The following is a 15,702-nucleotide window of genomic DNA, read 5'->3' on the forward strand; positions in this document are numbered from 1 at the left end:
CCATATATGAATATCCATAATATACTTTATATATATTCTTGATTTAATTGTATTTTAATGACATTTGAACAAGAATGATGAATGATTTATCCAAAACATGAAAAGAAAAGAAAAAAAAAACTCAATCCTCTTCATATTCACATGCCATCAAACTCTGCACCACAGTCGCCATGGTCGGCCGCTTATTCCTATCGTCCTCCACGCAGGCAATCCCCACCTGAATCAACGCTGCCGCCTGCCGCCGCCCAAACCGCCCCTCCAACCTCCCATCCACCACCCCCTCCACCTCCCCCCTCCATCTCCTCACAAAGCTGGAAAGTGCCCCGCCTCCGTCCCCCTCCTCCTCCCCCCAATTACCCAACCTCACCCCCCTCACCATCTCCAGCACCACCACCCCATACCCAAACACATCCACTTTGGAGGTGATGGGAAGGCTCAGCGCCCACTCCGGCGCCATGTACCCCTTCGTCCCTCTTATCCTTGTGAACTCCGATCCATCCCCCTCCCTCTGCAGCAGCTTCGCCAGCCCAAAATCTGCAATTTTGGGCTGGAAATCACTATCCAGAAGTATATTCTCCGGCTTCACGTCGCAGTGGATCACCCACTCCAAACACTCGTGATGTAAATACGCCAACCCTTTGGCCGTTCCTAATGCAACAGCATATCTCTGTTTCCATGAAAGGAAGCTCGAGCCGAAAACATGTCTGTCCAACGACAAGTTGTCCAAGTACTCATAGACGAGGAGGCGATGCCTCCTCTCCAAGCAGAATCCCCATATTCTCACCAGATTCATGTGATTGATCTTTCCTATCGTGCTTATCTCTGCGAAGTACTCTTCATGAGCTTGAAAAACGTCGCCTAGTTTCTTCACCGCCACCACCCGGTCGTCGGAGAGGACACCTTTGTAGACGCTTCCCGAGCCCCCTCGGCCCAGCTCCTCCGCAAAATTCTTTGTTGCCTTCTTCAGCTCCGAATAGGTGTACTGCCGGAACTGGCTCGAGATCATGTTGTACCCTGCCTCCACTGAGGCAGGTATCCCGTGTTTTTGGAAGAGAAACCACCATCCTAGGAGTATGAACATCAGCTCTATAGCCCCCAGCGCCGCTGCAAATGAATACATATACACCCATTTAACCCTCCTGCTACCGAAATCATACATTGAAGATGAACCTATGAGTTCTTCTCTTTCATCAGAGCCACACGTCTGGCTCGAGGCATGGAATATGTTAGGCTTAGATGGCGCCAGAGTGTCTGGCAGTTTGATGTATATACTAGCCTCAAAATCGGGCGCTGCGTAGCCATTAAGCATTGCGCTTTTGATGAAACAGAACCCCTGTCCTAACAAACGGTAGCTGAAGGCCACACACCGGAAATCCTCCAAGCACATGCTCCTACACGTCTCCAGTGTGACGGGGTCCGTGGTATTGAGATCGAATCCGTAGAAATCTGTGTGGGGGATCTGCAGAAAATTCACTTCCTTCGATTGCAGCAGCTTTGGATTGAACATCGGATTGCATCCGGTGTTCCAGTTTGTCTCGTCTTCCACCACGTAGCCCGGAGGGCACGTGCACTTAGGCAGGAGCGGCGCGTACACGCAGATCGCGTTCCTCCCGCACACGCCCTTCACGTTGCAGGGCTGTGAAAGCGCCTGCCACGTGACGGACCATAGCCCAGTTGAACCGTTCAAACTGTAGATCCTAAGGTTGCCATCATAGTCCATCGTAAGCCTCCGCTTAACCCCCGGGCCTACGTCAGAAGCGTTGAACTGCAACAGATCGCTCGAGAGGAAGCGGCCGTGATCGTCTAAAACCGCGATCCGGCTGCTGTTGTAGTTGGTTCTGCCGTTTTCGTACATGCGGAGATCCGGATTAGGCCAGTAGGAGGTGGATGTGTCCGGGGAGTCGGAGATCAGTCTCAAAACGTTGTCGCTTCCGAAGTAGAGATTGAAAATGCCGGTGGCGAAGCTTGCTTGGCTTGAGACGGATGTGAGCCTAGTGCTCTTCGTAAATGGCTGAGAAGGTAGGAGAGTATTCATGGGAGAGTCGAAGCTCTGCCATAGAATATCTCCCTTTTGACTCCTCAGCACGAGGTTTCCCGTGTTGAGGAGATGAGCTGCAGCGATGTCGAAGGAGGTCGTGTTGGTTTGCCAGACGACAGTGCCGTCGACGTCGGTTAGCACCATGGTGCCGTCGCGGCGGAGGGTGACCTTGGCGGCGCCATTGCGGTTGACGGGCCGGTTACGGTTGGCGGTCCAGACGACGGTCTTGTCGGCGGAGTTGGTGAACCATATGGCGAGCCAGCAGGCATTGGTGCCGAGGCCGTAGAAGCCGAGGGTGAAGGTGGCGTCGGGGGAGGTCAGGAACTGTGATTCTTTGCCGACGGTTATGGAATCGCCGCGGTTTAGAATGAGGCGGGATTTTGAGGCTGCTGTTGTGAATATGAATAGATAGAGGAAGATTGGGATTGTGATTAGGCCTCTCATTCTTTGAGATGAGACCAATTGAATTTGGTTATTAGATTTTATAAGTTGTTAGTCAACTCTGATTTCTGGAATTTTTGAGTATGAAATGAATTGATTGAAAGGGATATGGCGGCTTTAGATATTCTCCATAATGCACTAGAACATTATTGATAGGAAAAAGTCAACTTTGGAACCCAATAATGATTTTTACCCATTTCATATTTTATAAATTTGGACAGGCTTAATGAGGCAGTACAACACTCCCCCAACTCCAGCCAAAAATTATAATCACAATGATTTTATTTTTCAGTAACATAACATCGATAGTCCATATACAAAATATTTGCAACAGTTTCAATTACTACTACTTTTCTCAATTCACCATTTTATATTTATTAATTTAGACAGCCAGACAATTAGGCAAGTATAACCCTCCCCCAACCCAGGCCAAAAATATTACTCACAAATGTATATTTTTATTTGCTAAATCATCCTTTTATTTTTCGGTAACATCAATAATGCAGATGCAGAATTTTCGCAAGTTTCAATTACAACTACTTTTCTCAATTCACCATTTTTTTTATTTTGAATAAATTCCAATTAAATTTACGAATAGGCAAAAAATACTGAAATTACATTAAACAACGAAGATTGCATAATGGAAGCAAAAGTATACTATAATTAAAAAGAAAAAACCACATAAGTTCACTAGGGCATCAAATTCATGTCAGTGTATTATTCGATCACTTAAATATAGGGGTGAGCAAAAAAATCGGAAACCGAATATCCGAACCGAACCAAACCGAAATTTTGAAATTCGGTTCGGTTTTTTTCGGTTTTTCGGTTCGGTTCGGTTTTAAAATATATTATATGAAATTTTGAATTTTCATATAATATATTTTGAAAGTTCACTAGGGCATCAAATTCATGTCAGTGTATTATTTGAAATTTTGAAATTTTGAAATTCGGTTTGGTTTTTCGGTTCGGTTCGGTTCGGGCGAAGAAAAAAACCGAAAAACCGAATTTTATATATATTCTATTAATTTAATATATTATATTATATATAATATATATATTCTTTTAATATATTCTAGTACTATATAATATATATTATATGTATTATTAATTTTATATTATATAAATATTCTATTAGTATATATAAAATAAAATAAAATACACATATATAAATATATATTTATATTATATTTATTTTTTTCAGGTTTTTCGGTTTTTTTTCGGGTTTTTTCAGTTTTTTAAGTTCGATTTTCAGGTTTTCCGGTTTCGGTTTTTCAGGTTCGGTTCGGTTTGGCAAAAAACCGAACCGAAACCCGAATGCACACCTCTACTTAAATACAAAGCTATTGAAGTTTAAATATGACAGTGATTGTGCATTGATTTCAATGGTTCATATCTAACTTCGTCCAAAAAATAAAAATTATGGATGAAAAAAAGGAAGGGAGTGGAAAACAAAGTGTGGAATGAGTGTATTTATAAATGAAAAATAAGTTGTCGGATTCAGAGAAAGAGTGTGTCAAAATGATTGGTCATGAACGATGGAGATGGTGTGGAGTACTATTTGTCTTACGATTTTCTTCCCAAAACACAATCTTATCGAAAGAGCTATGAAGATATTTCTTGACTGTTGAGATCGGCCGGCGATTGGACAAGAAACAACAAACTAACTCGCAAGAGACGAAGTAAATGGCTCAATGGTTTACGTGGTTCAGCAATCGCTTACATCCACAGAAGAGATTAGTTTATTGACTCCTTTCACAGCTATGGATTGAATACAAAATAGGAATGAAAATGAAGATTACACCAAGCTCTCGCGGCTGGAAATATAACATGAGAGTCTCAAGAATATTGGAAATGGTCACTTTAGAGTTTCAAGAAATATAACATTAATAGTGTTATAATTTCAATTGTATAATTGCTAGGTGCATTACTTGGCTAGTCCTATAAATAGAGATGTATTATGTATCAACAAGAACAATTCAAGTCTAATACAATGTAGTCGATAAACCTTTCGAGGTCTTTTATTTTCCGCATTTTACTTTTCAACATGGTATCAGAGCAGCTAACGATCCTTCGATTAGTTTGTTCAAAATCAAAGTTAAATGTTTGTTTGTTTACAACATAGGGAAGAAATTACTTAGTGAATACATCTTCCATTTGATGAAATACAGCCAATAGTCTTTTCAAATACATCCCTAATAGTGAAGATATTTGTTTTTGAGTAATACACTCAACTTTTTCATTTTAGCCGTTTAGGGCATCCGCAGTGGCGCGGAATTCCCAAAAACACATCCTGCCACGTCATAAGGACTTCCCACTGCACTGCCACGTCATACGGAATTCCCACTGCACAATGGCGGAATTCCTCGGGGAATTCCGTCTGAAATTCCCACAATAAAAAAATTCATAAATTAAACAATTTCTGGAAGTAAACAATTTACGTAATTAAAATTTCGACATAAATATAGAAAAAATTCCATTAAAAAAACGAAATAAAGCAGAATTCCGCGGGAGTCAACGCAATGGCGGACTTCCCCGCGGAATTCCTCTTAACGACGCGGAACTGCGACGTCCTCGGGGGAATTCCGCTTAACGCCGCGGAACTGCGACGTCCTCGGGGGAATTCCGTATCCGTTGCGGGCATGCACAATGGCGTCAGCGACGGAATTCCCGCACGCCGGTGGAACCCTAACGGGCACCATTGGATGCTCTTAGCTGTTTTGACAAATGATATGGCTTATGAAGCTTTGGAATCCCTGCAACAAACCTTACTCCGGATCCTTCATCATCTCACCACTCGTCGTGTTAAAGAACGAGTTATATCTATCCACGACAAAGCTGTTGTATTGCAGTTGAATCTCAATCATTTTCCAGAAAAAGAAACAATAAGGGAGGTAGCAAATGCAACTCTAGAGATTATTCAATACATTTTCTCCCCACAAAAACTATCCATAGACCCAACGCTCAAACTGTTGGGGAAATTGGCTGAGGAGATCGATTCAACTGGTGGACATGTGGTTGACTACTGCAAGAGCAATTCCAACTCAGTTGAAGATCTGAAAGTTGCAACGGAGCTGATTGTCAGAATCTCAAACCGGTTGAGAAGATTAGCTGTGAAAATAAAGTCAACTCCTATAGAATTAGTAGATGAAGATTCAGCATCAAAATATCTCCACCCACAAGCAAAGATGTGGTGTATCTGAGTGGTTCTGATTCTGTGGTTGGTTTTTATGAAGATATGCAACAGATCATGGACCGGCTCGTTCGTGATGACATACTAGAAATCCAAGTCATCCCGATTGTGGGCATGGGAGGAATTGGTAAGTCCACTCTGGCTAAAGTAGTTTATGATAATCAGTTGATTAAGTAACATTTTGATATTTGTGCTTGGGTCACAGTATCCAGATATTCTAGTTTAGATACTTTTCTCTTAAAGTTACTAGCTTCACTCAAACGAAAACTAGATCTAGTTGGAAGGTATTCGTTGGAAGAAATGGAGCTTGAAATGAACAGAGTCATATCAGAGAGGATGCATCTCATGAAAATGGACGGCATATGGAGTGCACTGCATCGGGGTTTGTTAGAGGAAATTTACAAAATCTTATGGGGGAGGAGGTATCTCATAGTAATGGACAACATTTGGAGTTTGATGGAAGATCGAAATCGCGCATGCTGGCTATTTCCGGATAATCATAATGGAAGCCGGATCATGCTAACAACAAGGCTAATGAATGTAGCTGCCCTTAATGGCCCCGTTCATATGATGCGTTTCTTGGATGACGAACAAAGTTGGCATCTGTTCCAGCACAAGGTTTTCGGAGATCAAGGTTGTCCTCTTGAGCTACACACCGTGGGGGAAAAGATTGTAAAAGGATGTGGAGGACTGCCCCTCTCAATTGTAACTGTGGCAAGGCTTTTATCTATGATTCCTACAACTCCAAAGTTGTGGCAACAAATTGAAGCCAATGCTGAGCAATTGGGATCAGTTTTATCTTTGAGTTACAACCACTTGTCTCTAAATTTGAGAAAGTGTTTCTTGTATATATGGCAGGCTTCCCTCAGGGTTATGAGATCCGTGCCTCTGAACTCATCAAACTTTGGGTAGCAGAGGACTTTTTTGGAACATGGAAAGAAACCTAAAAGCTTTCTAGAATGTCAAAATAATTCTAAAACCGTAGAAGAGGCAGCAGAAGAGTGCTTGGAAGATCTGACAGAGCAAAGTCTAGTGTTAGTCACAAGCCGGAAAATTGATGGAAAAATCAAAAGTTGCAGACTGCATAATATGGTGCGGGACTTTTGTGTCAGACAGGCCGGGCAAGAGAAGTTCCTTCTTTCTGCTACGGACTACTTTCCTACTCCTATCTTGAGAAGACATTTTCTTCCACAAGTCCTCCAAAATCACCACCGTATAAGTGTAAGTTGGTCTAATCTACATCTGAAAGACTCTACACATGGTTCACGCACCACTTCTATTTTATGCATCCCGCAAAGAGGGTATAGACCCAAAGGCTCTGTAGAGAACTTTACTTCACTCAAGGTCCTTCACGTTTTACGCAAAAATGATCATTCATATTGGGAGCTTGGTCAAGTGTTTGAATTGACTGATCTCACTTACCTTGCTTCCAACATTCCCGATAGTATTGTTCCTCCGGCTATATCAAAGCTTCAGAATCTGGAGACCTTAATTATTTATAGATATGGGGTTCATTTACCTGTGGAGATTTGGAGCATGAGGCAGTTAAGACATCTTATCGCCTTCTCATTTCGTCCTTTACTCCTTTTTCTAGAAAACTTACAAACGTTTTCTATGGCAGCAAACTTTGTATGTAGTGAAAGGATGGGGAAAGTGATCCCAAACATAAAAAAAGTTGGGAATATGCTACTCTAGAGATGAGTTTGGCTTAGTCTATCATCTTGACAATCTTATACATTTGCTTCAACTTGAGAAGCTGAAATTGGAGGTGCATAGTTCTTTTGTGCTAAATCTTGACGATCATGTTTTTCCTCTATTGCTGAAAAAGTTAGAACTGAATGGCGAGTGGATTTCTTGGAAAGATATGACGATTGTTGGTTCGTTGCCTAATCTTCGAGTGTTGAAACTAAAGAACTATGCTTGCTATGGTAAACACTGGGAAACTATTGATGGAGAATTTGTCAATTTGAAGCTTCTGCTTATTGATAACTGAAATGTTGGAGAACTTATCGAAGCCACTTTCCGAGTCTTCGTTGCCTAATGCTTCATCGTTGTCCAAACTTGGCTGAGATTCCAAAGGATATTGCATATATTCCAACAATTGAAGTGATTGAGATCGATGATCATAACCATTCTCTTTTGTACTCGGCAAAAATTATACAAGAGGAACAGCGGGAAGTAGGATCAGATCACCTAAAAGTTGTTGTGAAGCGTTCTTGATCGTCTTTCAAACTTGACTGTGTGCTTCATACTATCAGGTAAGAAATTCATAAACCTTGCAAGGTTTGACATCATTTTTAGCAAGAGGTTATGAAAAGTCACACTTCATCTTCCTCTCTTTTGAACATTTCTCAGTTCGTAGATTCATATCAGTGTGTTCTTGTGGATTATTCAGATGCGTGGCTTTGATGAGGTAGTTTATTTGAAATTTTACTGACTAAAAAGAGGCAGAGAATAAAAGGTGCAATGGTGGGTGATGTTTACTGAGAAGTATGCATGGTTGATAAACTCCTAGTACTTGTTTGCAAGCTAATTTCAAATAAATGTAAATAATTGACGTTGTGTGTTCATGTACTAGTACTATTTCTTAGTACTGTATTTGTTCCTCTTCTCGTTCATTATCAATAGTCTCGGTAGTTATTGACACATAGTTACTATAATGTAAAATTGATAAAGTTAAGAAAATACACTTTCATGTGTATTTTTTTTGCATTCTATTTATTTCATCCTTTTTTTAGCTCAATTAAATTATTTGTACATCTCTATGTGATTACATACCTTTATTACTTTAATTACATTTCTAGCAGTAATTATACTATATTAAACATTGTGGACCGCCTTGTGGGCTCGCTACCATTGGGCTTTCGGCAGTAAACTGTTGACTAATTACGCTGCATGTTTAATTTAATTTAAATTTTTTAAGCAGTTCAAAACAGAAAGCGCATGACATCATTTTGCAGAAGTTTCGTTTCAACATACACACACATTCAAAATGCGATCAAGCCGTGGAAAGAGGTGTCCAAAACATAAAAAGAAGAAAAAGAAACTCAATCTTCTTCGTATTCACATGCCATCAAACTCTGCACCACAGTCGCCATGGTCGGCCGCTTATTCCTATCCTCCACCACGCAGGCAACCCCCACCTGAATCAATGCAGCCGCCTGCCGCCTCCCAAACCGCCCCTCCAACCTCCCATCCACCACCCCCTCCACCTCCCCCCTCCATCTCCTCACAAAACTGGAAACTGCACCGCCTCCGTCCCCCTCCTCCTCCCCCCAATTACACAACCTCACCCCCCTCACCATCTCCAGCACCACCACCCCGTACCCAAACACGTCCACTTTGGAGGTGATGGGAAGGCTCAGCGCCCACTCCGGCGCCATGTACCCCTTCGTCCCTCTTATCCTCGTGAATTCCGACCCATCCCCCTCCCTTTGCAGCAGCTTCGCCAGCCCAAAATCTGCAATCTTGGGCTGGAAATCACTATCCAGAAGTATATTCTCCGGCTTCACATCGCAGTGGATCACCCACTCCAAACACTCGTGATGTAAATACGCCAACCCTTTGGCCGTTCCTAATGCAACAGCATATCTCTGTTTCCATGAAAGGAAGCTCGAGCCGAAAACATGCCTGTCCAACGACAAGTTGTCCAAGTACTCATAGACGAGTAGGCGATGCCTCCTCTCCGAGCAAAATCCCCATATTCTCACCAGATTCATGTGATTGATCTTTCCTATTGTGCTTATCTCCGCGAAGTACTCTTCCTGAGCTTGAAAAACGTCGCCTAGTTTCTTCACCGCCACCACCCGGTCGTCTGAGAGGACGCCTTTGTAGACAGCTCCTGAGCCCCCTCGCCCCAACTCCTCTGTGAAATTCTTGGTTGCCTTCTTCAGCTCCGAGTAGGTGTACTGCCGGAACTGGCTCGAGATCATGTTGTACCCTGCCTCCACCGAGGCCGGGATCCCGTGTTTTCGAAACAGAAACCACCACCCTAGGAGTATGAACATCAGCTCTATAGCCCCCAACGCCGCGGCAAATGAATACATATACACCCACTTAACCCTCCTGCCGTTGAAATCATACATTGAAGATGAACCTAAGAGTTCTTCTCTCTCATCCGAGCCACACCTCTGGCCTGAAGCGTGGAATATTTTAGGCTTGGATGGCGCCAAAGTGTCCGGCAATTTGATGTATATACTAGCCGGAAAATCGGGCACTGCGTAGCCGTTAAGCATTGCACTTTTGATGTAACACATCCCCTCTCCTACCAAACGGTAGTTGAAGGCGACACACCGCAAATCCTCCAAACACATGCGCCTGCACGTCTCCAACGTGAGAGCGGCCGTGGAGTTGAGATCGAATCCGTAGAAATCCGCGTGAGGAATTTCCAGAAAGTTAACTTGTGTCGACTGCAGCAGTGTTATATTGAATGCCGGTTTGCATCCGGTGTTCCAGTTGGTGTCGTCTTCCACCACGTACCCGGGCGGGCACGTGCACTTGGGCAGGAGGGGCGCGTACACGCAGAATGCGTTCCTCCCGCACACGCCCATCACGTCGCAGGGCTGAGACAGTGCCTGCCACGTGACGGACCATGAGCCCGTGGAGGCGTTCAAACTGTAGATCCGAAGGTTGCCGTCGTAGTCCATCGTGAGCCGCCGCAAAATGCCGGGGCCCACGTCGGAGGAGTTGAAATGCAGCAGATCGCTCGAGAGGAAGCGGCCGAGGTCGTCCAACACCGCGATCCTGCTGCTGTTATAGTTGGTTCTGCCGTTTTCGTACATGCGGAGATTCGGATTAGGCCAGTAGGAGGTGGAGGTGTCCGGGGAGTCGGAGATCAGTCTCAACACGTTGTCGCTTCCGAAGTAGAGATTGAAAATGCCGGTGGCGAAGTTTGCTTGGCTTGCGACGGATGTGAGCCTAGAGTTCTTGGTGAATGGCTGAGAAGGTAGTAGAGTGTCCATGGGAGAGTCGAAGCTCTGCCATAGAATATCTCCTTTTTGATTCTGTAACACAAGATTGCCTGTGTTGAGGAGATGAGCGGCGGTGACGTCAAAGGAGGTGGTGTTGGTTTGCCAGGCGACGGCACCGTCGACATCGGTTAACACCAGGGCGCCGTCGCGAAGGAGGGTGGCTTTGGAGCCCTTGCGGTTGACGGGCCGGTTGCGGTTGGCGGTCCAGACGACGGTCTTGTCGGCGGAGTTGGTGAACCATATGGCGAGCCAGCAGGCATTGGTGCCAAGGCTGTAGAAGCCGAAGGTGAAGGCGGCGTCGGGGGAGGTCAGGAACTGTGATTCTTTGCCGACGTTTATGGAATCGCCGCGGTTTAGAATGAGGCTGGATTTTGAGGCTGCCGTTGTGAATGTGAATACATAGAGGAAGATTGGGATTGTTATTATGCCTCTCATTCTTTGAGGTGAGACCAATGGAAATCGGTTATTAGATTTTATAAGTCGTTACTCAACTTTGATCTCCCGAATTTCCAATATTGAAAGGGACATGTCGGAATATTGCACTCCTAGTAATACAATATTCTTTATGAATGTTTAGGATGTTTCCATTCAAATGACTTATTTTATATAATAGAAATATTATCTTTTCTACTTGATTCTATTTTATACTCTCTTTTCATTCGACTCACGAACAAAAACTGCATAAAATTTTGTGTTAAAAAAATTTATTCCATTTAAAACGGGACAAATTGAGTAAATGTCAGGGAGAAGTCTTTACAACCCAATAATGATTCACTCATTTCATTTTTACAAATTTAGGCAGTACCCTCCCCCAACTCAGGACAGAAAAATTTAGTCACAATTGTAGTAATTTTTAATTGCTAAATTATCATTTTATATTTCGTAGTCCAGTTACGAATTTTCGCAATAGTTTCACTTGCAACTACTTTTCTCGGTTCAATTTTGAATCAATTTAATATTTATAAAATTCCAATTGAACTATGGTCTATGATCTTGACATGTACAGTTTACTTTGATCTTGATAATTTAATTGGATATTGGAATGTTCTTTGGAAATGGGTGTTGTTCTTAATTTAGGACCAGCTTAATTAGACCAATACTAAAGTAGATATCACATTTTTCTTTTTAGTTTATACCATAAAAGATATCACATTTCCAACCTTTAGACCGAGAGAATATTGACAAAGTTAGGATTGTTGTAATCTACTACGTGTGACAATTGATTTAATTTTGTGAAAATAAATATTATAGTATCCAACTATTCCAAGTAAAATATCATGATATATTCATTTTATTGAATACTCCTATGAGCGAATGAGAAATTGTGAACTAAAATTTATGACTAAATATAATGGAGTTAAGTCAAGCTTCATGCCTTGTACGACGGGTGTACCGAGGACTTTGATCTTGACACGTCCAATGAACTTTGATCTTGACAATTAGATATTAGAATGTTCGTTGAAAATAAATATTCGTCTTAATTTAGGACCAACTTAATTTGACGAATCCCAAGAGCTTTTCACATGCATCTCCACAGGTCTTCTCAGTGGGCTTGGCCTGCACGACCACGAGACATTCCTTAACATGATGTCGAGATTCATCTTGTCAGTCGAATTCCATGAGATACTTATGGAAACATGAGTTTGTAGAGGATGATAAAATAATTTTGTTTATTTATTCATTGATTCTTATAAAAAAGCACTCCTATTTATATAATATGTTTAAGATATAAAAAAAATATGTTATAGTACTAAAAATAATTTAAATTCAATCATCTTACCAACTATTCTATTTGCACAAAAAAAGAAAAGTGAAAAACACCAATCACCATGTTAACCAAACAAACCCCAGATTCGACAACTCTCAAATTTTATAACTAATTTAAACACAAGTATCCAAAAAGTTTTAAAAAATTATATAATCACTTATTTTAATATTATACATTTGGAAAGTAAACAAATTTTGAGAAAATAACTGAAATATTGTTTATGAAAAATGAGACTTACCTCATTAGGATAAGAAATTTATCATAAAGGCTTAGAAATTAATTTTAGTGAATAGATTAAAATGGAGAAAATGACTATTTTACATGAATGGAAATATTTTTTTTGTTGTTGATTTTGAAAGTTGCGGGATTAAACTTTATTATTATTTTGAATAATTTACAATTACAATAAATAATGTAAAAAAATCGGGTGAGTAGGAGTGTTGGACCGCCACATCCATTCGAATACCGGAGGAGTAATAATTATTACCGACTTGATTCCGAAAAACGATCTACAGCTAAATTTCATCCAAACACAGTAGATAACGAATTCAACCTCCATACATTCGATCACGCTATCAACATGTAGAATTCCTGCTTTCACTTCACTTTCCATGGCCTCTCTCCCTCCCGTTGTCGTCGCCAACACTCTCAAGCTCGACGCCGAATTCAGGAAACTCCCCGCTCCTCCTCTTCCTCTCGAAAAGGTATCCTATTTCACTATTCACCTCAGTTTTGATATGATCGCGGATTTATTCTGTATACTTCTCAATCTCTTGAATTTCTCTGCTGCAGAGAAGTTACACCCCCAAAGAGCCGAACTCGTTGAGTTCGGATTTGAAAGAATCAGTTTCGTCGGTGGGTGAAGGTAACAGAAAACTCGAATCGTCTCATTACTTTCCGATTTTGCAAGAATGTATGCTGCAGAATTCAGTTTCAGGAGTTGAATCGGTTCATTGCCAAATCATCAAAAGTGGATTTGGTGAGGAGCTCTTCCTTATGACGTTTCTGGTCAATGTTTATGCGAAATGTTGGGAAATGGGGAGTGCGCGGAAGGTGTTTGATAATTTGCCGAAGAGAAACGCTGTGGCGTGGACTTCGTTGATGTCCGGTTACATTTACAATTCACGGCCTGAATTAGCTGTTGGTATTTTCAACGAGATGTTGGAAGCAGGGGTGTGTCCCACGAATTACACGTTGGGTGTTGTCTTGAATGCTTGCACCTCGTTGTGTGATTTCAATCTTGCGAAACAGATTCATGGTTATATTGCGAAGCATGGTCTTGCGCGTGATTCGAGCATTGGGAATGCGTTGTGTAGCTTGTATTCCAAATGTCGTAGTTTGGCTCTGGCGATCAGGGTGTTTGAGAACATTGAGGAGAAGGATGTGATATCATGGACTGCTGTGGTATCTGCCTGTGGGGATAATGGGAATTCCGCGAAGGGATTGGCTCTGTTTGTGAAGATGCTTGTTGGGGGTGTTGAGCCGAATGAGATCACTCTGACTAGTGTACTGAGCTTGTGCTGCACAATGCAAGCTCTGGATGCAGGATCTCAGGTTCACTCGTTGATTATAAAACTCGGATATGGCTCGGATTTGCGCTTGACGAATTCAATCATGTATTTGTATTTGAAAAGCGGGTGCATCACTGAGGCGAAGAAGTTGTTTGTTGGTATGAGTTCTATCAGCTTAGTTACATGGAATGCTATGATTGCAGGCTATGCAGAGATGATAAGTCTTGCAGAGGATGCCCTCTCGGCTTACTTATGTGGAATGGAGGCGCTTCAAATATTCCAGCAAATGAACAGATTGGGGCTGAGACCCGATTTGTATACCTTCTCGAGTTTATTCAGTGTGTGCAGTAGTTTAGCGGCTTTGGAGCAGGGGGAACAATTTCATGCTAAAACGATAAAAACTGGATTTTTGTCCGATGTGATTGTGGCGACTGCCCTCGTTAACATGTACAACAAATGTGGAAGCATCAATCAAGCCAGCAAAGCTTTTCTTGAAATGTCTACTAGAACCCTGATCTCGTGGACTTCCATGATCACCGCGTTTGCACAGCATGGGTGCTCAGAGCAGGCTTTGCAGGTGTTCGAGGATATGAGACGTGTAGGGGTTAAACCAAACAAGATAACCTTTGTTGGCGTGCTATCAGCCTGTAGTCAAGCAGGAATGGTCGACCAAGCATTTGCATACTACGAAATGATGAAAAATGAGTACAGAATCAACCCTGTGATGGACCACTACGTGTGCTTAATAGATATGTTTGTCAGATTAGATAGGATAGATGAGGCTTTCGACTTCATCAAGAAAGAAAATCTGATTCCAAACGAATTCATATGGTCGATTCTGATTGCTGGCTGTAGAAGTCAAGGGAAACTAGAGTTAGCCTTTCATGCTGCAGAACAACTGCTTGAACTCGAGCCCAAAGACTCTGAGACCTATATCTTACTGCTGAATATGTATGTCTCTGCAGGGAGATGGAAGGATGTGTCGAGGGTGAGAAAGATGATGAGAGATGCAAAGGTCGATAAAATAGTGGACTGGAGTTGGATTAGCATCCGAAACAAGGTCTATTCGTTCAAGTTCAGCAGCAAGAAACACCATCAAGACGAGGTTACTGAACTCTTGGATGACTTGATTGAGAGAGCGAAGCTTCTCGGATATAAGGCTGAGACGGAATTGGAGATAGACGGTACTACCACCTCAGCTGCTGCTCATCACAGTGAAAAGATGGCAGTTGCCTTTGGATTGCTCAACACATCAGGTAAGGTAGAGATCAGAGTCACCAAGAGCACTGGTATGTGTAGGGATTGCCATAGTTTCATTAAAATCGTGTCGTTATTGACTTGGAGAAGTATAATTATTCGAGATAGTAAGAGGCTGCACAAATTTCACAAGGGGGAGTGTTCTTGTAAAGATTTTGGGGGTCTTGTTTGATGACTTGTCCACATATTTTTGATATAAAGTGGTTTGTTGTTCATGCTATTGCTAGGATTTATGTTGCAGCAAATTTCTTTGATTGTTTAGCACTCCTTCCAGATATCCACAATCCAAGGTCATTTACTAGTTGATATGTTTTTGTCCTATTCATAAATTGAGGGTTCCAATCACCAGGAGTAAATGAGAATTCTAAATTGATCTTCTTTAACCACAAATTTTGAAACGTTAGTATTACCTTCTTTTAATTTGCTACTATATGATTAGCACTCACCACTTTTTCAATCGTCAAAGAGTTCGCAAGTCGAACACAGTGTTTCCAAATCGAAATCATCGAGATCATGCAACCACAATT

At 41.9% G+C, this 15,702-nt stretch overlaps 4 protein-coding genes across 4 annotated transcripts; 2 read left to right on the forward strand and 2 right to left on the reverse strand.

Annotated features, from left to right (window-relative positions):
- Window positions 1-5: 5 nt before the first annotated feature.
- Window positions 6-2,519, reverse strand: LOC121753858 (putative receptor protein kinase ZmPK1). The gene has a single exon (XM_042149132.1). It carries the CDS (start codon window positions 2,480-2,482, stop codon window positions 122-124), a length of 2,361 nt encoding a protein of 786 aa, XP_042005066.1. The 5' UTR covers window positions 2,483-2,519; the 3' UTR covers window positions 6-121.
- Window positions 2,520-4,998: 2,479 nt separating this feature from the next.
- On the forward strand, window positions 4,999-6,581 carry LOC121792276 (toMV resistance protein Tm-2(2)-like). The gene is made up of 3 exons (XM_042190155.1): window positions 4,999-5,671; window positions 5,713-5,796; window positions 5,875-6,581. The coding sequence occupies exons 1-3, from the start codon at window positions 4,999-5,001 to the stop codon at window positions 6,579-6,581; spliced, it is 1,464 nt and encodes a 487-aa protein (XP_042046089.1).
- A 2,135-nt stretch (window positions 6,582-8,716) lies between these two features.
- Window positions 8,717-11,074, reverse strand: LOC121792283 (putative receptor protein kinase ZmPK1). The gene has a single exon (XM_042190168.1). The coding sequence runs from the start codon at window positions 11,072-11,074 to the stop codon at window positions 8,717-8,719; it is 2,358 nt and encodes a 785-aa protein (XP_042046102.1).
- A 1,795-nt stretch (window positions 11,075-12,869) lies between these two features.
- On the forward strand, window positions 12,870-15,395 carry LOC121801019 (pentatricopeptide repeat-containing protein At4g21065-like). The gene is made up of 2 exons (XM_042200496.1): window positions 12,870-13,111; window positions 13,200-15,395. The coding sequence occupies exons 1-2, from the start codon at window positions 13,019-13,021 to the stop codon at window positions 15,345-15,347; spliced, it is 2,241 nt and encodes a 746-aa protein (XP_042056430.1). The 5' UTR covers window positions 12,870-13,018; the 3' UTR covers window positions 15,348-15,395.
- The last annotated feature ends 307 nt before the right edge of the window (window positions 15,396-15,702 follow it).

This window comes from Salvia splendens, chromosome 1 (genome assembly GCF_004379255.2).
Source record: "Salvia splendens isolate huo1 chromosome 1, SspV2, whole genome shotgun sequence".
Classification (NCBI taxonomy): domain Eukaryota; kingdom Viridiplantae; phylum Streptophyta; class Magnoliopsida; order Lamiales; family Lamiaceae; genus Salvia; species Salvia splendens.

Excerpts from the sequence above, each read along its gene's own strand:
- LOC121801019 (XM_042200496.1), top strand. The coding sequence starts at position 13,019 with ATGGCCTCTCTCCCTCCCGTTGTCGTCGCCAACACTCTCAAGCTCGAC. Across the intron at positions 13,112-13,199 it reads CTCCTCTTCCTCTCGAAAAG|AGAAGTTACACCCCCAAAGA; the intron begins GTATCCTATTTC and ends TCTCTGCTGCAG.
- LOC121792283 (XM_042190168.1), bottom strand. The coding sequence starts at position 11,074 with ATGAGAGGCATAATAACAATCCCAATCTTCCTCTATGTATTCACATTC.
- LOC121753858 (XM_042149132.1), bottom strand. The coding sequence starts at position 2,482 with ATGAGAGGCCTAATCACAATCCCAATCTTCCTCTATCTATTCATATTC.
- LOC121792276 (XM_042190155.1), top strand. The coding sequence starts at position 4,999 with ATGGCGGACTTCCCCGCGGAATTCCTCTTAACGACGCGGAACTGCGAC. Across the intron at positions 5,672-5,712 it reads CCCACAAGCAAAGATGTGGT|ATATGCAACAGATCATGGAC; the intron begins GTATCTGAGTGG and ends GTTTTTATGAAG. Across the intron at positions 5,797-5,874 it reads TGTGGGCATGGGAGGAATTG|TATCCAGATATTCTAGTTTA; the intron begins GTAAGTCCACTC and ends CTTGGGTCACAG.